Genomic DNA, 24,027 nt, shown 5'->3' on the forward strand with positions numbered 1-24,027 from the left:
CACACACACATAACCTTCAGGACTCTCTGGGCCCCAAGGGGCACTTCAACACTTGCCAAGTGATTAGATGTCGCTGATCACCCCCCTCCCCTGCAGGCGAGACTGCCTCAGCTCCTTACCTGGACGATAAACTGACAAAATCCCCGCCATCTAGCAGTCGGACCTTGCAGAAGAGGACCCCGTTCACGAAGGGGACCGCCGTCAACTCCTCCAGGGTGAAAGTGGTTTGGAATTTGAACTTCTTCTTCTTCATCAAGAAAGCCATGAGCGAGTTCCCTGAGTCTGAAGCCCCGAAGGCCAAAAAAAGGGGAGAGCCAGAAATCCCCAGGATTCCTTTCCCTACACCACACCCCCTCCTCAAAACACCAGAGCCGGATCCCGCCCAGATGGTGGCGGAGGCGGCAGAGCAGACAGGGATCTGAGTCCGAGGGCCCAGGTCTGAGCGACCAGTCCAGTTCGCGGGTCGGCTGGCTTCACCCTCGGGGAGCTGGGGCTCGGAGGGGCTCGGAGTGGCCAGGGGCTGCACCGGCACGTGAAAAGAGGGGCATGGCCCGAGAAGCAAGGACAGGAGTGGCGCGCGGCGTGCGGGTGGCCGCGCTGGCGGGCAGCATCCCGACCCGCGGTCCCCGAATAGCTCACGTCGCGCGGCTGAGCGTGGCGGGCAGAACGGTGAGACTGAGGGCAGCAGGCGGACCGGTGAGGCCGAGGGCGGCGGACGGACCCGCCCCCGCCTCGCTGGCGGCCGGGGGAGGCGCCCTCACTGCACACGCCCCCGCACTTGGGTGCCCGGCGGCCGGCGCAGGTGAGTCCGAGAGGGCTGAGGACACCCCCAGGAGGCGGCCGGGAGCTGTGGGGGGCCTCTCTGGGAGGCGCGCTGGGGACACTCCGGGCTGGAAACGTCCGGCCACGACCCCTCCAGGCCGTCACTGGGCCCGGCCCCAGGCAGGGAGGGTGCCGCCTCCTCTCGGTCCTGGGTCCCGCACCGCGGGTCCCGGCGGAGCTGAGGCGCCCTTCCGGCCGGCCGGCGGCACCGCCTCGCCTGCCGCCTCTACACAGCACCCTGCGAGCAGCAGCGCAGGCGCCTGCGCTCCCGACGCCGCGACCCAAAGCCAATGCTGCGCGGCGCCGCTGCGAGAATGCCGAGGCCCAGCACCGCCGCCCGCGGAGCCGCGGCAGCGCGGGAGGGGCGGGGCGCCGGCGGCCTAGCTCGTCCACGATTGGGTGGCCCGGCGGAGCGGGCGCGGAGCGTGATTGGTGGTTGGCGTCGTAGGGCGGGACTTGGAGAGGCAGAGACGGAACGGGGCTCTTGGATTGGTGCACCGCGAGGCTGGGCTCGCCGCCTCGATCGGGGCGGAGCGGAGTGAAAGAGAGAGGGGCCGCGGGAAGGCAGTGGGAGGTCGCAGGGCGGGAAGCCGGGGCTGGCAGAGCAAGGAGGAGGGCACGAGCGAAGAAAAAAAGAAACAATGAAGAGAAGAAACAATATGAAAACTATGGTAGAATGGCCCTCTAGTGTCCCCTGCGATCTGAGCAGCTCGCTGACCATTTAATTAGACCCAGAAGGGAGCAAGTCCCATTCCCCCCCTCCCACCCACCCCCGCTCCCAGAAAACACACCAGAGAGGTTGGGGGACTAGACCAAGCAGGTCTTACAGCGTCTTTATCTCTAGTTCTCAGCTCTGAGGAGACAAGCGTCTGCAAATGCTTCGCGGAGGGGTTGATTTGGAGCTGTTCGCCGCCAACCTGTGATACACCCAGCTTCTTCCATCCCAAACTGCTATCTAAAGCCTTTTGTTATTGACTAGATAAGAAGCTAACTATATTAACTGTCCTAGGTGCAGAGACCGCTTCCGAAGCCTTGAACCTCCCAGGCCTGCTACATACTGTAGTTCATTCATTCGGTCCCCAAATGCTGTGAGTCTGGTGGGCCTGCGCTCTCCAACCTCTCCAAGCTCAAGAACAGGTGAAGCAGACAGCGACAAATCTGGCGGATGAGAATTGTAATAGGGGGCTTACAGGGAACTGGGGGTGCTCAGTGGAGGCAGGGTGGTGGGGATGGGGACTCAGAAGGCTTCTGACACAAAATAATCCAAGCCACCCACAGGATGCATGCGCTGGCTTAGCGAGGGTCCAGGCAGAGGGAGCCTCCAGCGGCCCAGCGGCCAGAGAGAACAGTGCCCACAGAAAGCTATGAGTACATCCATCTGGCTGCATTTTGGCAATAGGGGGCGCGGGAGCAATTTGGCAAGTGATGGGGATGGCCCATTGGGCGTGGCTCAGTGGTTGAGTGTGGACCTAGAAACCAGGAAGTCCTGGTTGGATTCCTGGTCAGGGCACGCGACCAGGTTGTGGGCTGGATCCCCAGTAGGGGGCATGCAGGAGGAAGCCGATCCACGATTCTCTCTCATCATTGATGTTTCTCTCTCTCTCTCTCTCTCTCTCTCTCTCTCTCCCTCTCCCCCTTCATCTATGAAATTAATAAAAATATACTAAAAAAGCCGAAACCGGTTTGGCTCAGTGGATAGAGCGTCGGCCTGCGGACTCAAGGGTCCCGGGTTCGATTCCGGTCGAGGGCATGTGCCTTGGTTGCGGGCACATTCCCAGTGGGGGGTGTGCAGGGGGCAGCTGATCGATGTTTCTCTCTCATCGATGTTTCTAGCTCTCTATCCCTCTCCCTTTCCTCTCTGTAAAATATCAATAAAATATATTTAAAATATATATATATATATACTAAAAAAGAGGTGGGGCTGGAAAGTCTGTAGTGGCTGGATCTTGAGTCTTGTAGACCACAGTAAGGACAGGAGTCATTTACACATTTTGAGCAGGAGAGTGACCCGGACAGATTTTTTGTTGTAAAGAGCTTGCTCTGCTGCAGGTAGAATGGAGGAGAGAAGATGGGAAACAGGTGAAGGGCCTGTTGTGATCCAGGCAAGAGATGATGATGGTGGCACCTCAGCGCTGGGGGGAAACGAGAGGATGGGTCTGAGGGGAATTTGAGAGACAGAATCAATTAGACTTGGAGATGAGTTAGGTCCAGACATGTAACTGGAGAACTCAGATTTCTGATTTCTTCCTGCTTCCCAGCCAGAAAAATGGGTGTCAACCTGCTAATATCATTATTCTCCTACCTGGTGTTTTCTAAATTATGGGATAAACTGGAGAGAAATACAGGGTGGGGCAAAGTAGGTTTACAGTTGTTTGTATGGACAATAGTACAATAATAAATAATAATACAAGAATAAACTGATTTGCATACTCACAACTATAAACCTACTTTTGCCCCACCCTGTATTTCTCTCCAGTTTATCCCATAATTTAGAAAACACCAGGTAGAAGAATAATGATATTAGCAGCTCCCATTTATGAACCTCCATTTACAGCCAAGGAAGTTGAGGTCTGGAGACTTTACATGGGGTGTGTTCTCATTAATCCTGGCTGGGCCTGCTCCACAGGGCAAGAGCCTGTGGGTACCTGACCCCAGGAGGGGATTTCAGAAGAGGGAGCCAGCCAACGATGTCCCAAGACCTGGCTGGCTCCTCAGCTGTGACCGTGAGTAACCCTAGGCCACTCTAACAGGAAGCAGGGTGGGGGCCTGGCTGCCAGACTTAGCTCTGGTGGGTATTCATCTCTTTGCAACCTCAGGGCTGGGAACCCAGGAAGTTTCCCTTCCTTCATTTCCCAGATGGTGCCTGGGGTAGGGAGAGAGTGTGATATCAGAATAGGGTGCTTCATCTGGGGTGAAACACACTTGGATTAGATTCCGAGCTCCACTGCCGTGAATACCAACCTTCCCAGAAAACATTAAGGGCTTCAAGAGACTGTGCCTGCAAACGGCTTAGGCCTGGAGGGATGTAAGGATCTGAAAGAGTGGTCATCAGGGACTCCAGGCTAGCACCTCCATACTTCTCCAACCACCCCCCTCCTTCCCCAATTCCCAAGAACAGCCTGTCCTACCTCCCTGAGACCCTGATCAGACATACAAGGAGACCAGTGCCTCACAAGATAATCAGACAGCTGGTCTAGAGAAGGAGCCCCAGGGAAGTGTTAGAGAGGGTGATTGGATTGAGGGTCCTGATTTACATGGGGTGGTCAAGGAAGGTCTCTATGAGATGTTATCTCAACCCAGACTTAACTAATAAAGGGGACCCAAGCACAGGAAGCTCCGGGAGCAGAGGCAGAAGCTGGCATTTTGGGGGATTCAGTGTGACTGAGGGGAGTAGAGGAAGGAAAGAGGCGTGAGGTCTGGCAGGAGCCTGCTCACAGGGGCCCTGTGGGCCTAGGAGTTTAGAATTTATTTTATTTTATATATATATATATTTCTTTATTGATTTCAGAGAGGAAGGGAGAAGGAGAGAGAGATAGAAACATCAATGATGAAAGAGAATCATTGATTGGCTGCCTCCTGCACGCCCCCCACTGGGGATCGAGCCCGCAACCCAGGCTTGTGCCCTTGGCCGGAATCGAACCTGGGACCCTCGGTCCGCAGACTGACGCTCTATCCACTGAGCCAAGCCGGCTAGGGCTAGGAGTTTAGAATTTATTCTGAGCCCAAAGGGACACCATTGGAGGATGTAAGCAAGCTAGTGACAAGATCCAGAATACCTTTTCAGAAGTTCCTTCTGGATGCTCTGTGGAGAGTGGGTTGATTGTCAGGGGCATGAACAGAAGCAGGTGGCCAGGTAAGGGGGTATCACAAGCATTCCAACAGGAGACTGGTGGCTCAGACAGAGTGGAGCCAGGACAATGGGAAGAGAAAGGGCACGAGTTTCAGAGGAGGAGCTCAGCACATGCTGTGCAATGATAATAGTTACTCAATTAGACTTTTGAATATTCCCAGGGTTGTTTTTGTGGGTTTTTTTAATCCTTACCCGAGGACACGCTTATTGATTTGAGAGAGGGGGAAGGGAGAGAGAGATTGAGAGAAACATTGATGTGAGAGAGGAATATCTATCAATTGCCTTCTGCTCTGACCAGGAATTGAATCTGCAACCCAGGGACATGCACTTAACTGGGAATCAAACCCCTTGACCTTTCAGTGTGTGGGCTGATGATCTATCCGCTGAGCCACACCTGCCAGGACTAGAGGGCAATTTTTACTCTATTTTAATAAAAATTCTTGGGTATTGTTTGATTTTTATAGTATGATAAATTGTATATATAATGTAATAATATATTATGTTAGATAGATATAATATGACTAGAGGCCCGTTGCCCGAAATTCGTGCATGGGGTGGGGGGGTCCCCTCAACCCAGCCTGCACCCTCTCCAATCTGGGACCCCTCAGGGGATGTCCGACTGCTGCTTTGGGCCTGATTCCAGGGATCGGGCCTAAACTGGCAGTCGGACATCCCTCTCACAATCCTGGACTATTGGCTCCTAATCGCTCACCTGCCTGATCGTCCCTAACTGCCCCTCCTGCCAGCCTGGTCACCCCCAACTGCCCCCCTCTGCCAGCCTGATCACTCCCAACTGCCCCCCTTGCTGGCCTGGTTGCCCCCAACTGCCCCCCCCTGCCAGCCTGGTCATCCCTCACTAACCCCCCTGCCGGCCTGGTCGTAGGCAGCCATCTTGTGAGGTCATGATGGATGGTCAATTTGCATAGTACCTCGTTATTATATAGGATGAACAAAAGACAAAAGCCCATGCTTCTCTATCACCCTCTGGATAAAATCCAAGTATCTTAGTCTAGCATTCAGGCCCCTCTGTAAGCAGCAGCTCAGCCTCTCCCTGCTTGCTTTCCTCAGGCCCCTGCAGCCCTGCCCAAAGGTCCTGTCCTTGTTCCCGGCCTACCTGGTGACACCTACTAAGTGTCAAGCTACAGCTCAAGCACCCTCTGCCCCCCATTCCCTCCACATCAGGCACAATGTTTACTCCCTCCTCTGTGCCCCCAAGCTGCCAACCATCTGTGTGCAGAGAAAATGAGGGTGCCTGGCCTTCTGTTTTTTGTCACAATATCTGGTGCATATTTGGCACTCCTTGCAAGAGAGGGCAGGAGGAGAGAAGGAGAAAAAAGGAAAGAAAGGACAGGAACGGGAAAGAAACAGAGAAAGGGGAAACTGAGGTAGGGGTGGAGCATGTCACGCCCAAATCATCCTGAAGACAGCTACCCAGCTGGCCCGCTTTCTCAATCACCTGACACCCAGCACAAAGTGCCACGCCACGCTGCCTTCCCAGCCCTGCTTGCCAAGGGCGGTCAGTGCTGATTCACCGGTGACTGGGCTCCAATTATTTGCAGAACTGGAATGGCAGCTGGGCCACCCCAGCAGCTGACCAAGGAGGTATTGATTTGTGCTGGGCTCCTCAGTAATATCTGAGCCAGTCACACAAGAAGATAAAGGCTCCAAAGAAGTCGCCCATGGTGACCTGTCCTGCTTAAACCTCCCACGGCCAAGTCCACAAGCCTCCCCATTGATCAGCCAACTCTGCCCTTTCCGACTCGAGTCTGACCATCACAGAGGGTAGTCATGGTTCAGAACACGGGACCCGGAGTCAGGCGGCCCTGGGTTTCCACCCAGGGATTACTGAGTCAAAGGGCATTTGCATATTTACTGTTGAACGATGCTGCCAAACTGCCTTCCAAAGAGGCTAGACCCAGTTATACTCCCACTGACAGTATAAAGACAGTGCCTGCTCCCCCACTTTCTCCATCTTTCCAATCTGTTTGATGAAAAAGAAAAAAAGCTATACCACTGTGCTTGCATGTCTTACACTGGCATTAGAGCACCTTGCCATATTTTTGGCAGTTTGAATTTATTCTGTAAATTGCCTGGCCCTATCCTTTGTCCATATATATTTTTTTAATTGTTTCAAATTCTCACCCAAGGACATGCTTTCATTGATTTTAGAGAAAAAAGGAAAGAGAGAAAGAGAAACAACAAGCCCAAACCGGTTTGGCTCAGTCGATAGAGCGTCGGCCTGCGGACTGAAGGGTCCCAGGTTCGATTCCGGTCAAGGGCATGTACCTTGGTTGAGGGCACATCCCCAGTGGGGGGTGTGCGGGAGGCAGCTGATCGATGTTTCTCTCTCATCGATGTTTCTAGCTTTCTATCCCTCTCCCTTCCTCTCTGTAAAATATCAATAAAATATATTTAAAAAAAAAAAGAGAGAGAAACAACAAAACAAAATTAAAAAAGAGAGAGGAGAAACAATGATTAGTCCCACAACCTGGGTAGGTGCTCTAACCAGGAATTGAACCCACGACCTTTCCATATATGGGATGGTGTTCCAACCAGCTGAGCCACACTGGCCAGGCCTTTGCCCATATTTTAAACTGAAGTACTCATTGTTTTTGTTATATATTTGTGGTAGCTTATTACATACATATTGTGAATATCAACCTCTGTTACCTCTATTAAAGTATTTCTTCCACTTAGTTGTCTCTGTTTTTGTTTATGGAGTCTTTTTGCCTCACAGAAGCCCCTTACCAAACCCCAGCTCAGAGGAGTGCACCTACTTCAGTGAAGTGAGCACTAGCTTGGGAGTCAGGAGCCTGGGTTTTGAGTTCCACGCCGTCCCTGACTCACCGTGTGACTTTGATCCAGTTCCTGACCTCTCTGTCTTCCCCTGTTGAAGAAGAGCATTGAATTAAATGGTCTCTGAGGTCCTGTCCCCCTCCATGGTCTAGAGCAGCACTATTCATAGAACCGTCCACGTGATGGACACGTTCCATAGCTGCACTGCCCAGTGGTAACTGCTAGCCACGTGGCTAGTGAGCACTCAAACTGTGGCTAGCGCCCTGGCCAGTTTTCTCAGTGGTTAGAGCATCGGCCCGCAGACCAAAGGGTCCCAGGTTTGATATCTGGTAAAGGACACTAGCTGGGTTGCAGGGGCATGTACGAGGAGTGCATTGTGGGAGGCAACCAATCCATGTGTCTCTCTCTCATCTCTGTCTCTCTCTGTCTCTGTCTCTCTCTCTCTCTCCCTCTTTCCCCCCTGCCCCCCCCCCACACTATCTAAAAATCAATGAAAAAAATATCCCCTGGTGAGGATTAACAGAACAAAATGTGGCTGAGGAACTGAGTTTTAAATTCCATTTAAATGGAGAGTCCCTATGTAACTTGGGGCAGATCACTCAACCTCTCTGACCTCAGTTCCCCATCTGTCCAGCAGGGCCCACAGCAGTCCCTGCCTCCTGGGGCTATGGGGCACATTTGATTAGTGAGTGTGTGAAGGCCAAGGCCCAACGCCCAGCCCGATGCTGTGCAAAATCGGATGATTTCAGGTGCGTTTACTGCATTTCCGTTGTGTCCAGAGACCCACGGGCGGCTTTCCCCAGAGCAGCCTGTCTCCCGCTGTGGCTTTAAGGCCAGCTTTACCCTCTTAAACCAGGGCTTCGGCTCCCACATGCGTTCAGCTCAGGACTCCAAATTGCTGACAGGACAAAGTCCAAACTTCAGTGTTCTGGCTCTGAGACCTGGCCCTACCCTGGCAGAACTGTCATTACTATGGCCCGCAGCTCAGCCCTGTGTCTGCTTCCTCCCACAGCCTTCCAAGGGCTGCCAAGCACTTCACTCGTTCACATCATTCATTCCTTCTTGACTGACAGATGTTCTCCACACCATCTGCCTTGGGCCTGGGGCTGTGGTTCAGGGGTTAGGGGGACACAGAGGGGCCTGACCTGGTGTGTGTGGTCAGGGCGTGTAAGCCCAAACCTGATGAGTGTGTAGAAGTCAGCCAGGAGAGAGGGGATTTGGAGCGGGGGTCTGAGCTGAGAGAATGCAGAGCCCGGGATCTGCAGGAGGCGAGGGCAAGGCTAACGGCAGGCAGGCCCCCTCCCGCAGGAGGGCCTTGCAGGCCATGTTAAGGAAGTTGTGCTTTATCATAAAGGTAATGGGGAGCCATGGAAGGTACAGAGAGAGGATGGTGTAATTATTCCAGGCCAGCTCCCTACATGAGCTTTGCCTCCTGGTAAGATTCAGGAATGTACCCCCTTCTGCTTTCCCCTCTCGGCCTGCCCCTGGGTCTCCAGATAACTTCATGAGCTCATAGGTTCGCAGGGTCTTCCTTCTGCCTGAAATGACCTGGGTTCAAATCCCAGCCCTGCCACTCCCTGGCCCTCTTGCTTCAAGCAAGTGTTTCTTTCACCTTCAGTGTCTCACCCATAAAGTGGAGATAATGACACCCTTGCCCAGTTACACACATTAGGAGAGAAAAGAATATGGCACAGCGCCACTGAGGAAGTGGAGTCCAGTTGGATTCCTTCTGTGCAAAGTCAGACCCAAACCGTGGAGGGGGCTTCCTGAAGGAAGCCTTTCTGGGGGGGCGTCCCATTTCCCGGAAGTGTCCCTGTGGCCCACTAGCCCTGGCCTGGGCTGGGAGGGAAGGGCTGTCTGAGGCCTTTCTCAGGCAGCCTGACCATGTGCTAGGAGACCTTCCGAGCTAGACTCGGTCTTCTGGACCTTCTCGGACCCCACCCTGCCCCTCCCCACACACCCAGTGGGCCAGGAGTCAGCAGGTGGACACAGCTTACATAAGCGGGCAGGAGTCCGACACCTTTCACCCAGTGCTCAGGGCCGTGTCTCCTGAGTTGTTCCCAGGTCACCTCCTGTCCTCCCAGGTACTGGCACACACACAGCCCTTTAGCCCTTGCTGAGCTCTGCTGATTTTCTGCGTTCTTAGTCACAGCCCCTCATGTTCCTGTCAGCAACAGCTATTACTTTCAAACATGAAAACCATCAGTGGTGCCATTTAGTGGTGAGGCATCGGGGACAATGTGGGGGCCGGGGGGAGCAGCTGGGACAGGGCAGTCAAACCAGCATGTGAGTCTTAGCCTCCTCCACCTACCTGTTAGCTCTGTGACCTGGAGCCAGCTGCTTGGAGTCTCTGAACCTCAGTTTTGACAGCTGTAAAATGGGTTTAGTGGCCAAACTTTTTTTTTTAATCCTCACCTGAGGACATTTTTTCCATTGATTTTTAGAGAGAGTGGAAGAGAGAGGGAAAGACAGAGAGAAATATCAATGTGAGAGAAACACTTCAATTGGTTGCCTCCTACACGTGCCCTGAACAGGGCCCGGACCAGGGAGGAGCCTGCAACCAAGGCATGTGCCCTTGACCGGAATTGAACCTGGGACCCTTCAGTCCACAGGCTGACACTCTATCCACTGAGCCAAACCGGCTAGGCCCAAACTTTTTTTTTTTAATCCTTACTGGAGGATATTTTTTAAAGTTGATTTTGAGAGAGAGAGAGAGAGAGAGAGAGAGAGAGAGAGAGAAACATCAATGTGAGAGAGAAACATTGATCGGATGCCTCCCATACTTGCTTCAACCAGGGATCGAACCCATAACCTAGGTATGTGCCCTGACTGGGAATCGAACCCACAACCTTTTTGGTATATGGAATGACTTCCCAACCAACTAAGCCACCCAGCCCCAGGGCTGGCCATACTGTGAAGACTCCACGAGGTGGTCATGTATATAAAGAGCTTTGTAAATGACCTGACACATGGGAAGTGCTTATCAAATGTTGACTATTAACATCTCACTCGGTGTTGTAACTTGTCCTTTCTACTCAACTCATGATGAACTTCTTTTCAGCGACAGTAGGGAACCTCACACTTGGGGCTTTCAGACACATCCCACACTCCTGACTACCTGGGCTCATGGGGCTGTGAGCTGGGAACCCTGAATTTTCACATCCTATTTGGCCTGGGTCCCCTCCTCCCAGTTCTCAGTCTCCAGTCTTCACTTGTGGAACCACGGGGGCATGAAGGTGGAGGTTGCTAAGGGCCCTAGAGATCCAAGACCCTGCACCCCACCTTTTCCTTCCTTCATTCCTTCAACAAACATCGCTCAACATTCAAATTCTGACTCTGCGCCTTCTTGACTGTGTGACCTCAGTTTCCTGATCTCTACAATGGGAATATATCACTTACTTCCCAGTGAGGTTATGCATAGTGCATGAGCTGACATTTGTAAAGTGCTTAGAGTAGTGCCAGCTTGACTAAAACAAAAGCGGAGTGCCCACTTGCGCCTGGCATTGTTATAAGCACTGGGGATACAAGTGGGAACATTCACAACAGGCCTGAGGGTTGGTTGGGTGTGGGTAGAAATCAGCACCAGTGACACAGCCCAAGGCCGCCGGTTGGCTTTAGAGAAGGCCTTGGTGGTGTCACTTCTCTTTCTCTAAACAACAACAGCTTCTGTACTGATCTCACCCTGGGGGCCATGCCCCAGGCTGAGCACTGTGCTCCTGAGATCTCAGATGCCATCATTGCTGTATAGACGGAACGTTTGTGTCCCCCCAAAAGTAATATGTTGAAATCCTAACCCCCAATGTGATGGTATTTGGAGAGACGGCCTTTGGGGGGGTCATTAGTCATGAGGGTGAAGCCCTCATGAGCTCCCTCCCTGCTTTCACCACGTGAGAACCCAGGAGGATGACAACCCTCTGTGAACCAGGAAGCAGGCTCTCACCAGATCCCCAATCCGCCGGCTCCTTGATCTTGGATTTCCCAGCCTCCAGAACGCTGAGAAACAAATGTCTGTTGTTTATACACCACCCAATCTGTAGTGTTTTGTTACAGCAGCCCGCATAGACTGAGACAGTCACTATCCCCATTTCACAGAGGAGTTTATATCTGTCCCTCCCAGGGCCTAGCACGTTATGGGGATCCAGCAAGTGAACATTGAAGGAAGGAAAAGGCTGCCTCCTGTATACGCCCAGATGAGGGATCAAACCCGCAACCTTTTTGGGTTGTGTGGGATGGATGATGCTGCAACCAACTGACCCATCCGGCCAGATCTAAACACTCTGGAGCAACCAATCGGTCAAAGAAGCAATCACAAGGGCAATTAGAAAATATCTGGAGGACAAACGAAAACAAAGACAAACTTTATGGGATGTACAAATCAGGACAAAGAGGGAAGCGTACAGCGATCAATGCTCACATTAAAAAAAAAAAAAAAGAGAGAGCGGACACCCCGGACTCCAAGATGGCATCAATCGTGCCATTGAAGGAGAAGAGGCTGATGGAAGTCAAATTAGGGGAACTGCCAAGCTGGATATGGATGCGGGATTTCACCCCTACAGGCATTGCTGGAGCATTTCAAAGAGGTTACTACAGGTATTACAACAAGTACATCAATGTGAAGAAAGGGGGCGTTGCTGGGATTTCTATGGTGCTGGCAGCATATGTGTTTTTCAACTACTGCCGTTCTTATAAGGAACTAAAATATGAGCGACGACGCAAGTACCACTGAAGAGGGCCCAGTGTGGACTCCACATTCCTGACCATGACCTTTGCCCAGCACCTCTGAATCCTTTCATATTGTAATGTAACACCTAATAAAAGGTGGCTGGTAAAAAAAATAAAATAAAATAAAATAAAATAAAATAAAATAAAATAAAATAAAATAAAATAAAAAAGACAGCCCTGGCCAGCGGTTAGAGCATTAGCCCTCAGACCGAAAGATTGCGGGTTCAATTCCTGGTCAAGGGCAGGTACCTCGGTTGCGAATTGGCTCTCCACCCCAACCCTAGCCCCACTGGGGCAAGTGCGGGAGGCAACCGGTCGTTATGTCTCTCTTACATCGATGTTTCTCTCTCTGTCTCCCCTCCCTTTCACTCTCTCTACAAATCAATGGAAAGAATATCCTTGGGTAAGAATTTTTTTTAAAAAAAAGATCTTCAAGCAAAAATAACACATGCTCATCATCTAAAAATGCAAGCATTGCATTCACTATAAAATGTGAAAGTTGGAAAAATGAAATTCCCCAGACAGAACCTCTGTTAACAGTGGGGTTTAGATGCTTCAGATAGCTTTTTCAAAGCTTGTAGTAATAGTAGCTTTAAAAAAAGGGGGGGAAGGGAATAATACAATGCACATTGTCCCTTTTATGTTGTTTTGTTTTAGCTCACAGGGACTCAGAGGCTGTTCCTCGCCGGGACGTTCTCTTCCCAGGCTGCCCGTTAGTTGTCTGTGGTGAGGGCGCCCATGCTGGATTTGGAGAAGTGCCAGGATATGTCAGGATGTGCTTGGAGTGTTTGCAGGTTTTAACTATTTCCAGCCGCTTTGCAGTGAACACCCTTGTAAATGCACGCTGTGTGCTTGTGGGGCGTCGGTGGCGGGTAATTTGCAGAAGTAGAACCGCGGGGCTACAGGTCAAGAACATTTTTAAGGTTCCCTCTAGAAGGGCAAAACCAGTTTTGACCCAAGGACAGAGCGGGTCAGTTCCCCTTATCCTCTGCTGCCCTGCTGCCCTCTTGGCCCAGCTGGCCCGTGTGAGCCTCCACTGCTGTCTTGCCCTGCTGCGTGGTGCCTGGGCCTCGAGCGTGACCCAGCCTCTTGTGACTGCCCTTGGGATCCAGAAATTGACCATTCTTGTCAAGAACATCCATCAGATGGCTGAGGCCAAAGCACTTCTCAAACCTCAGTGTTTGCTTTTGATCTCAGTGTCCAAATAAGGCCTTGGAGAGAAGCCAGGGCTGGTCTGCGGAAAGCGGGCTCCTCTTTCAAGGTGAGCAGTGCCCGGGCCTCTGATTAGCATCTCCACGCCTGGGTAGCTGGGCCGGCTGAATGCCCTTCCAGAATCCAGCGAGCGGCCTTTTCCCTGAATCATCGTGACTCCTGCAAACCGGGCACTAAAGCGATTAGTGTCCTCCTGGGTCGCTTGGTTGCACACATCTCCCGCATCCACAGGTTTGTCCTGTTGCTGCCTCAGAGAGCTGCGGGCTTTCAGCTGTGATTCCAGGTGGGGAGCCAGGGCAGGCAGGGTCCTTATCATGCCCCGTCACCTTTGCCTGGGGTGACCTTCAGTAAAGTGTTCGCCTTATCTGGATCACGCTGTACATGCTGTTCCCTCTCACCTGGGCCTCTTCCCTCACACTCTGCCCTCACCGCTTTGCCTGCCCACTCCTTGTCACTCTCTGGACCTCAGCATCACTTCTGCAGAGAAGTCCTCCCTGACCCCTCCAGGCAAGGATGGGCCCTTTTCCAGATCATCTTAGAGCACCAAGCTTGCGGCACTTAAAATAACAGTGACAGTTCACGATGTGGGTTAGTGCTGTTTATGGCTACCTTCCCCCTCAAGACGTGTGTCTTGGTTGACATCCCAGTGCCTGAAACAAACACCAGTGCGTAGGGGGCAGTGGTTATGAGCATGACACCAGAGCCAGGCTGCCCGGATCTGAATCGGACTCTGCGAACTAGGGCAAGTTCCTGAGCCTCTTTGTGCCTTAGTTTTCCCATCTGTAAAATGGAGGTGAGAGTGCCTACCTGTTGGAGTTGTTAGGAGACTTTCATGAGTGAATAGATATGCAAGATGCTTGGATGGATGCCTGGCCCTTAGAAGGTGCTGGATCAGCGCGAACATTAGTGTTAAATGCTGCTGGTTAGGTGCTCCAACGTTCCATCTGGAGCAGCACTGGTGCCTGCATACTCAGCAGCCTCCTGCGTGGAAATTGCTTATCCTGTCTTTTTATTATAAAAAGCATGCTTTTTATTGTGACTTGTTGTGGGCGGCTGTGTCAGTGTTTCAGCCGTGGATGGGAGCTCGGGTGAGGGTATGAAAAGCCCCTCAGAATCACTCTTATTCGGATTCCTCTGCTGGCTCTGTGTCTATCTTCCCACCTGCTCCTACTGACAAAGGCTGACCTTCCCCCCCCCCACCCCGCCCCCCACCCGATAACCTAGTTCAGATCCCTCACAGGGCTCTTGCCATCCTTGTTGGGGCAGAGCTTTGCTGCCCTAGGGCAGGTGTCTGAGCTGCTGTCACAAGGGGCATGCTGTGCACAGACCTGGGTGGGGAACCAGGCTGGTTTGCTAATTCTTGGGGCCCTTAGGCCCGCTGCCACATAGGAGGGCACCCAGCTGTCTGCAGTCTAAACCTCGCAGTCAGATTTGCTCTGCAGAGTGTGGTGGCCAGCCTTTGGGGAGGGGACCAGCCCATCCCAGCTCCTTCTCTGAGAATCCCTTGAGAACTCCTTTAGAAGGCATCCTAGTATATTTGCCGGGCCCCCCTCATTGGCTGACTGGGTACCACATGACCCAAGACGAGCCAATCAGATTCTATCTTGGGAATCTGGCTCAGAACTGGTCTTCATTGGCAAATGAACTACCCGCCATGGGCACATCCGTCTGCCCAAGGGTAGCCCCGGGCACTAAGAATTTAGGAGGGTCCTGGCTTTCCAGGCCCTTGTTTCGGTCCCTTGGGAGCTGGGCCGCACTGCCTCCTCCTTCCATATTCCCCACCCCATTCTTGGGCGCCTCTGACTCATTCAACCCTGCGCACAGTTCCCCTCCTCGCGGGCCCTGTTTCTGCAGAGGAAACGCGGGGGCCCCTTCCACGGGCGATTGACTGGTCTAGCCCCGGCCGACCGCCCCTCCTTCCCCGGGCCTTCCGGGAAGCAGCTGCAGGGCTGCTCTCGTCACTGCCCCGGGGGCCGCTGCGCTTGGGGACCGCAGCTCACAGGAAGCCCTGGAGCCTGGGTCACCTCCCCGCTCTGGAGAGGATGCTGGAGAGGATGCGCAGGGAGGAGGGAAGCGGAGGCCCTCTAGGGTGCTTGTTTGGTTTTCCTCTTGCCAAATGGAAATTGCTTTATTTATTACAAATATCAATGCAGACATGTGGTTGTTTAAAAAGCATTAAGCAAATGCAGGAAATGTTAAAGAAAAAAGTCTACTTCACCTCTGATCCCATCACCCAGAAAATATACACGTGCAAACGCTTTTTTCCCCTGAAAGAAAATCAGATTGTATACACTGTTGGAATCCGCCTTTTTTTTTTTTTTTCTTGCTTGCCTTTTTTTTTTTTTAATCCTCCCCCTGATGATAATTTTTTTATTGATTTTAGAAAAAGAGGAAGGGAACGAGAGAGAGAAAGAAACATAGATCGGTTGCCTCCTGTACATGCCCTGCCAGGGATTGAACAGAAACCCAGGTATGTGCCCTGACAGGTAATCAAACTCGGCAACCTTTTGGTCTGTGCTTCTAATTCAGGCAGAAATCGCCAGAGTGATGACTTGCAGGATTTGAGGAAGTCTTTCAAGTATGACCCCATGACTTCTGGCTAGAAGCCAGAAATAAGGGCAAATTGGCCACAGGACTCCCTCAGGGAGGCCTTGGAAAATCATTAAGATGTTCAGGGAGGAGGGGGTGGGAACTGGGTGGAGGGGAGCTATGGGGGGGAAAAAGAGGAACAACTGTAATAATCTGAACAATAAAGATTTATTTTTAAAAAAATGTAGATCCCTGGGCCCTGCTCCATACCTGCCCATTGAGAACTTTTGGAGATGAAGCCCAGAAGTTTGCATTTTAAACAAACATCCCAGGCACAAAAAAAAAAGATGTTCAGGGAGGGTTGGGGAAGGGGGAGGAGCTGGGGGGGGTCAGGCCTGGGGGTGAACTCAGCAATATTCACTCCTGCCCTGTGACCTTGGGCCAGCCACTTGACCTTTCTTTTCTCAGATGTGGAGTACAACAAATACTAACCTCCAAGTGCGTGAAAGCCCTTTCAAACGCGAAAACATTCCACAAAGATGTGTTGTGAGGAGGCTTTGTTTCCTTTCTAGAAATGTGGGTGGCTCACACTTCCTCCTGGCTCACCCCCGCCCCTGAGGATGGTGAGGAAGGGCAGGCCCCAGGCAGAGAGGGAGAGGAGGAGCGGTGGCAGAATAATGGCCCCACCCCAAAGGTATCTAGTACCAGGATTAGTGTGAATGTGGTAGGTTACATGAGCATTAAGGTTGCTGATGAAACTAAGGTTGCTAATCACCTGGCCTTAAAATAGGGGGATGAGCCTGGATTACCTGAGTGGCCCCGAGGAATCACAAGGGCACTAACTGTGGGTTGAGAACTTTGTATGACGGTTATCTCATTTAAACTCACCATCCTGCCCTGGCCGGATTGGCTCAGTGGATAGAGCCTCGGCCTGTGGACTGAAGGGTCTCAGGTTCGATTCCGGTCAAGGGCACATGCCCGGGTTGTGGGCTCTGTCCCAGGTAGGGGGTGTGCAGGAGGCAGCCGTTCAGTGATTCTCTCTCATCATTGATGTTTCTCTCTCTCTCCTCCTTCCTTTCTGAAATCAATAAAAATGTTAAAAATAATAATAATAATAATAAATAAATAAATAAACTCACCATCCTGTCAAAGGCTTGCCAGTGCTCTTAGTTCAAAGATCAACACTGTGGCCCTCCAGGCCCTGAAAGGTGTGGCCCTGCTGACCCCTCAGGCCTCATCTCAGACCCCTCTCCCCCCTACTCCCCGCACTCAGTTTCTTTCCGTCCCACCTCGGGGCCTTTGCACAAGCCATCCTACCCACCCGCAAGGCAGCTACCCGGCTCTCCCCGCTCAGCGCTCCTCCGCTCTCAGGTGTCAGCTCGATGGCCATCTAGTTGCCCAGCCCTCCACCTAAGTCAGGTTCCTGTGTTCTTTTTTTTTTTTTTTTTTTTTTTTTAATATATTTTATTGATATTTTACAGAGAGGAAGGGAGACGGAAAGACAGTTAGAAACATCGATGAGAGAGAAACATCGATCAGCTGCCTCCTGCACGCCCCCTACTGGGGACGTGCCCGCAACCAAGGTACATGCCCTTGACCGGAATCGAACCTGGGACCTTTCAGTCCGCAGGCTGACGCTCTATCCACTGAGCCAAACCGGTTTCGGCTGGTTCCTGTGTTCTTACACTGGGTTTCAGATGGTGTATCTCCATAGATAAGTTCATAAAAATACGTATCTCTGTGGCTACCTGATCCATCTCTGCCTCCCACTACAGCATGGGGGCCAAGAGGCCAGAATGCGTCTTCAGGATGTTTGCTGAAGGGATAGATGATAGAGAGATGATAGATAGATAGATAGATAGATAGATAAACTGTTTGCTGAAGGAATAGCAACAGAGTCCAAAGATTTATACTGTTATCCCCATTTTTTTTTTTCAAAAGCAGCTATAGGCCCGGCCAGCGTAGCTCAGTGGTTGAGTATTCGATCTACGAACCAGGAGGTCATGGTTCAATTCCCGGTCAGGGCACATGCCTGGGTTGCAGGCTTGATCCCCAGTAGGGGGCGTGCAGGATGTAGCCGATCAATGATTCTCTCTCATCATTGATATTTCTATATCTCACTCCCTCTCCCTTCCTCTCTCTGAAATCAACAAAAACTATATATTTTTTAAAAAGCAGCTATAGGCTCAGAGAAGATCACAGGTGAACCTGGAAGGCTCCCCTCTTTGCTGGAGGCAGGACCTGGGGCTGGGGCCCGTCTGAGCCAGAGGGTCACTGTGAGGGAGGGGTCAAGGCTGGAGGAACTTGGGCCTGTCCGTGAGGCAGGTCTGCTTGGGAAGCGCCTTCAAGGGCAGCTCTGAAAGAGGATGTGCTGAGCACAGCCGCCCAGGCAGAAGAGGAAGGAACAAAGGGGGGTGGAGGGGGAGAGGTGGCCTGGGGCCCCAGACCCTGCTCCCTGCAGTGGCAGCAAATCTTCCCTACAATCTGGGCCCTCACCCCACCCTGTCCTTCCATAACATTTTCACATGCTCGCTCTGGCTGACGTTGCTGTTTAAGCGGCTATTCAAAATTCCAGCAGGGTCACACCAAGTGTGGACAGCATTGGGAGTCTGTCCCCCTCACCCACTCTGGCGGGAGAGCAAATCGGTAAGACCATTTTGGAGGGTGATTTGGCAATATCTGTGAGGACTTTTAGAGTGTGTACCCTTTGACTCAGCAATTTTCCTTCTGGGAATTTATCCTAAAGACACTCTGAGTCAGTTGGCAATGATATTCACACAAGGAGGCAGCACTGTTTGTCATGGCAAAGAACTGGGGGCCCCCTAATGTCCGTCAGTAGGAGATGGATAAGTAAATTATGCTTCATTGGTCCCATAGAAAACTATGCAGTCATTAAAATGAATGAACCCATCAATATGAACTGACATGGGAGGATGTCCATGATATAGGTCTGTATTAAGATGTTTTAAAAGTTGCAGAACAAATATGTTTCTATTACCTATGGCTGGTAACAACCACCCCAAAACTGGCCAGTTCTTTGGCTCCACAGGGCATCGGCTGGGCTCACTCCTGTGGTTGCATTCACCTGGAGCTGAACCTTCCAAGATGGACGCTCATCCTCCACGGCCTCCCTCCCCGTGGCCTCTAATTGTGCTGCAGTCCAGCCTGAGCTTCCTAACAGCATGGCGGCTGGGTCCCAGGAGTGGGTATTTTAAGAGGAAACACCTTTACAGAGGCCCTGCTTGCATCGTGCTTGCTAATCTCCCCTCGGCCAAGGCAAGTCACATGGCCAGGTTCAAATTCAATGTGACTCTGGTGGTGGTGGTGGGGGCGGAGGGGGGGCGGGTTGGGGAAGTGAAGGGATTGAGCAAAAAGGAAAAAGAAAGAGAAAGAACTCATGGACACGGACAACAGTGTGGTGACTGAGGGAAAGGGGTGGGTGGAAGTGGAAGAGGGTATATGGGGATAAATGGTGATGGAAAAAATAATAATAAAATAAAATAAAGGGAAAAAATTCTATAAACCTCAAAAAATTTTCAGTGTGAGAGGGGCCTACACCAAGGCATGGATGCTGAGAGATAAGATGCATTGGGGGCTGATACAGAAACAATCCAGCACAATATATAGGATTAGATAATATTTTATTAAGAAACTATGCATGTCCTCTACCTCACAAGGGTGGTGAGCATTAAATAAGTCAATAAGTGAAGAACACTTGGCCCTGGCCAGGTAGCTCAGCTGGTTAGAGCATCACACAGCTAAGTCAAAGTTGCGTGTTTGAGCCCCATCGGAGCACAAACAGGAAGCAACCAATGAACGCATAGATGAGTGGAACAACCAATCGGTATTTCTCTCTCTCCCCCTCCTCTCTCTCTCTCTAGTCCAGTGGTTCTCAACCTTTCTAATGCCGCGACCCTTTAATACAGTCCCTCATGTCGTGGTGACCCCCAACCATAAGATTATTTTCGTTGCTACTTCATAACTGTCATTTTGCTACTGTTAATGAATCGTAATGTAAATATCTGTGTTTTCCGATGGTCTTAGGCTCTACAGCAGCGGTTCTCAACCTGTCGCGACCCACAGGTTGAGAACCGCTAGCAGGGTCACCTAAGACCATCAGAAAACACAGATATTTACATTACGATTCATAACAGTAGCAAAATGACAGTTATGAAGTAGCAACGAAAATAATCTTATGGTTGGGGGTCACCACGACATGAGGGACTGTATTAAAGGGTCGCGGCATTAGAAAGGTTGAGAACCACTGCTCTAGTCAATAAGCAAAAAAATAAATAAATAAATAAAAATAAATAAAATTTAAAGAAAGAAAAGACATTTGGCACTTAAAAATGAAACAACAAGAAAAGAAATTATGCATGTTCTTAATAAAATATCATCTTACATATCTGTTGGGTTGGGGAAGGTGGGAGGATGGGGCCTGGGCAGACAGTGCCAGTCCCCATGTGAACAGTGCTGGGCTGGGGTGGGAGCCCAACATTGCTGCAGCTCGAATAACATCAACACCCATTCGAAAGGGGGAAATCTCACAGAGCCCCAGAGGTGACAGATTATTTCAATTATTCTGCTCCCTAACTATGTGTGAGCTTGGTAACCATACTAACTTTGGTCCACTGATGCCCTGCTCTGTGCACCTCCTATGGATTAACTCACCCATCCTTACCATCACCTATGAGGTCGGGACTATTACTGTCTCCATTTTACAGAAGGGAAAACTGAGGCCCAGAGAGGTGAGTCATTTGTCCATGGTCACCCCGCTGGGAAGAGACAGAGCCAGGATTTGGACACACACAGTCACACGCCTGAGTCCTGCATCCGTGGCCACTACACCACACAGCTACACATTGAGCACCAACCAAAATACAAGAACCACAGCATTCAAACGACCACACGAACTGAATGTGACAGCCGGCGATGTTCTGAGGGGACGAGGCTGCGCGCTCACCACGATGAGTAAAGTGTGGGTTCTCCGGGGGCCCTGGCTGCCCACGGCATTGCTCCTTCCAAACCACAGGGAAGCCATCAGATTGTGTCCTCTGTTGGCCATAACGGCACCTTTTAAAATATTTTTAAATTTGATGTTTGGAACAGATAATACACTCACATCGTTCCAAAACATTTTAAAATTATATATAAATAGATAGATAAATATAGATATACCGTCCTCCCCCCGTCTCCCTGAGAATTCAGTGTTCTGAGCTTCTTGGATGTCTTTCCAGAGATAGTTTCTGCAAATACAAATACGCATTCTGTTTTTTCTCTCATTAAGGAAGAAAAGCCTGACACCGCACCCGTGGCTCCGCTCCAGAGAATCTCGGTGATCGTGGCCCATCAGGAAGGAAGGGACTTCCTCATTCCTGCTCACAGCGCGTCCTGTTCCTGCCTGGCCCCTGCGCTGCACGTGAGCAGTGGTCCTCACCTTCACAGCTGCCACTGTGGCCTCAGTCACTGTGGCAAGGAGCCTCTGCGCTGGCCCCAGTGATCCCACCTCCTGGGACTCATGCCTCGGTGTGACCCCGGCCCGTGACAGTGGGCTGGATCTCGGGACTAGCGCTGAATGAAGAAATACCGTGAAAGCCATGGGTGGCTGAGAGGGCCTATGTGACACCCTAGTGCAGGGGTGGGCAAACTTTTTGACTCGAGGGCCACAATGGGTTCTTAAACTGGACCGGAGGGCCGGAACAAAAGCATGGATGGAGTGTTTGTGTGAACTAATATAAACTCAAAGTAAAGGAGCGGAGGGGAGAGCAAGAGAACCGGATAGAACAGCCAGATCTGGCCCGCGGGCCGTAGTTTGCCCACGGCTGCCCTAGTAGCAACAGACTCACTAAGACCCAGCACCCAGATCCTGGTCTCTAAACACCACTCTCCAGTAAAGGTGATCAGGGCTCCTTAGATCGCCCTGTTCTAAGGCGAAGACAGGGAGAAGAGAAGACGAACCTGGAGCATCTTGCAGGGTCAGAAAGCAAGGAAATGCTCAAAAGACAAAAGCCAGGGGCATGTCAAAGGGAATAACATAAACACCCATTTGAAAGGAGGAAATCTCAATTATTCTGCTCCCTAACTATGTATGAGCTTGGTAACCATACTAACTTTTGTTCACTAATGCCCTGCTCTGTGCATTAGCCAGCCTGAAGGAGTGTCGAATGGCCAAGGCCAGACCAGTTTCAGCAACAAAATAAATAACGCGGTATTGAATTACAGCTCAAAGTGTAAAAAATATACACGATCCACCTGATATTAGTAAATGATTGACTGAAAATAAATACATGGGAGATTAGCGACAAATCGTCCTCCCAGAAGAATTCAAAATAATTTCGATTCTCCTCCGAGGAGGTGAAGTTTAAATCTGCACCCGTTAAGTGTGGGCTGGACTTAGTGATCTGTTTCCAAGAGCAGAGTATGGAAAAAGAAAAAATCATAATCTTACAGTGGAGAAACCCGTCAGACACCATGGTAACAAAGGGAAGGTTCATTTCACAGGTGACGCCCCCCCGGGTGTCATGCACCTGCTGATATAATGTAACAGGAGGCACTTCACCCACTTCTGTCATAGCCTATCCCCCAAATCCATAACCCCACCTTAGTCGTGAGAAAAACAAAAGGCAAGCCCAAACTGAGGGACATTCTACAAAATGTTTGGCCTGACTCCTCCAAACTCAAGGTCATGAAAAGCAAGGAAAGACTGAGAAACTGTCACAAGCCAGATAAAAATCAAGGAGGCATGACAAAAGGTCACGTGGTATCCTGGCCTGGATCCTGGCCCAGAAAAAGGACATGAGTGTAGAATACGAGTGAAATCTGCATAAAGGTTGGAATTTAGTTCCTAATAATGTATCAAAGTTGCTTTGTCTTGACAAATGTTTATGGTAAATTAAGATGCTAACATTAGAGGAACACTGGGTAAGGGGGATACAGAAACTCTGCATTATTTTTGCAATTTTCCTGTAAATCTAACATGATTCCAAAATAAGAAAGTTCATGAAGAAAAAAAGTGATGGAACCCTCGTGTACTGTTGGTGGGAATGTAAACTGGCACGGCCGCTGTGGAAAACAGTATGGCGGGTTCTCAAAAGTTAAAAATAGGACAAATATATGATCCAGCAAGCCCACTCCTGGGTATTTATCCAAAGCGATTGAAAACACTAGTTCAAAAAGATATATGCATCCCTATGTTCATTGCAGCATTAATTACAATAGCTAAGATATTATAATAGCTAGGTGTCCATTGATAGACAAGTTGGTAAAGATGTGGTACATATATACAGTGGAAGATCACTCAACCATAAAAAAGAACAAAATCTTGCCATTTGCAACAACATGGATGAACCTAGAGGGTATTGCACTATGCGAAATAAACCAGAGAAAGACAAATACCACATGAGCTCACTTATATGTGGAATCAAAAAAACCACAACACCTAACAAATATAAAACAAAACAGAAACAAATTGATGGTTGCCAGATGGGAGGGGTGGGGGATGGGGAAAAAAGGTGAAGGGGATTAAGAAGTACAAACTGTCAGTTATAAAAACTGTCACTGGGATGTAAATTACAGCATAAGGAATCCTATATAATAAAAGGCTAATATGCAAATCAACCTAAGAGCGGAATGACAGGTTGCTATGATGCACACTGACCACCAGGGGGCAGACGCTCAATGCAGGAGCTGCCCCCTGGTTGTCAATGCACTCCTGCAGGGGAAGTGCCGCTCAGCCAGAAGCCAGGCTCATGGCTGGCAAGTGCAGCAGTGGTGGCGGGAGCCTCTCCCGCCTCCAGTGCAGGCGGGCGGTAAGGAGCGAGGGGTTCTGGACTGAGAGAACCCTGGATTGCGAGAACCCCAGACTGCGAAAGGGATGTTTGACTGCCTAAGCCGGCAGGCGGACATCCCCTGAAGGGTCCTGGACTACAAGAGGGTGCAGGCTGGGCTGAGGGACACCCCCATCCAGTGCACGAATCTCATGCACCAGGCCTCTAATATAGTCAATAATATTGTAATAAATATTACAATATGACCCATGGCTACTAGACTTATCGTAGTGATAACTTCATAAGGTATATAAATGTCTACTCACTATG

At 50.7% G+C, this 24,027-nt stretch overlaps 2 protein-coding genes across 2 annotated transcripts in view; one reads left to right on the forward strand and one right to left on the reverse strand.

Moving 5' to 3' along the window:
- The window catches only part of EEIG1 (estrogen-induced osteoclastogenesis regulator 1), a 35,317-nt gene extending 34,136 nt beyond the window's left edge, over window positions 1-1,181 (reverse strand). Inside the window, exon 1 of the mRNA XM_080669626.1 lies at window positions 120-1,181. Within this exon, the coding sequence (XP_080525752.1) occupies window positions 120-265 (146 nt within the window). The 5' untranslated portion in view covers window positions 266-1,181. The remainder of the gene's footprint in view (window positions 1-119) is intronic.
- A 10,731-nt stretch (window positions 1,182-11,912) lies between these two features.
- Window positions 11,913-12,296, forward strand: LOC308248147 (ATP synthase subunit f, mitochondrial-like). The gene has a single exon (XM_080668170.1). It carries the CDS (start codon window positions 11,928-11,930, stop codon window positions 12,192-12,194), a length of 267 nt encoding a protein of 88 aa, XP_080524296.1. The 5' UTR covers window positions 11,913-11,927; the 3' UTR covers window positions 12,195-12,296.
- Window positions 12,297-24,027: the final 11,731 nt, after the last annotated feature.

This window comes from Plecotus auritus (genome assembly GCF_963455305.1).
Source record: "Plecotus auritus genome assembly, chromosome: 5".
Classification (NCBI taxonomy): Eukaryota; Metazoa; Chordata; class Mammalia; order Chiroptera; family Vespertilionidae; genus Plecotus; species Plecotus auritus.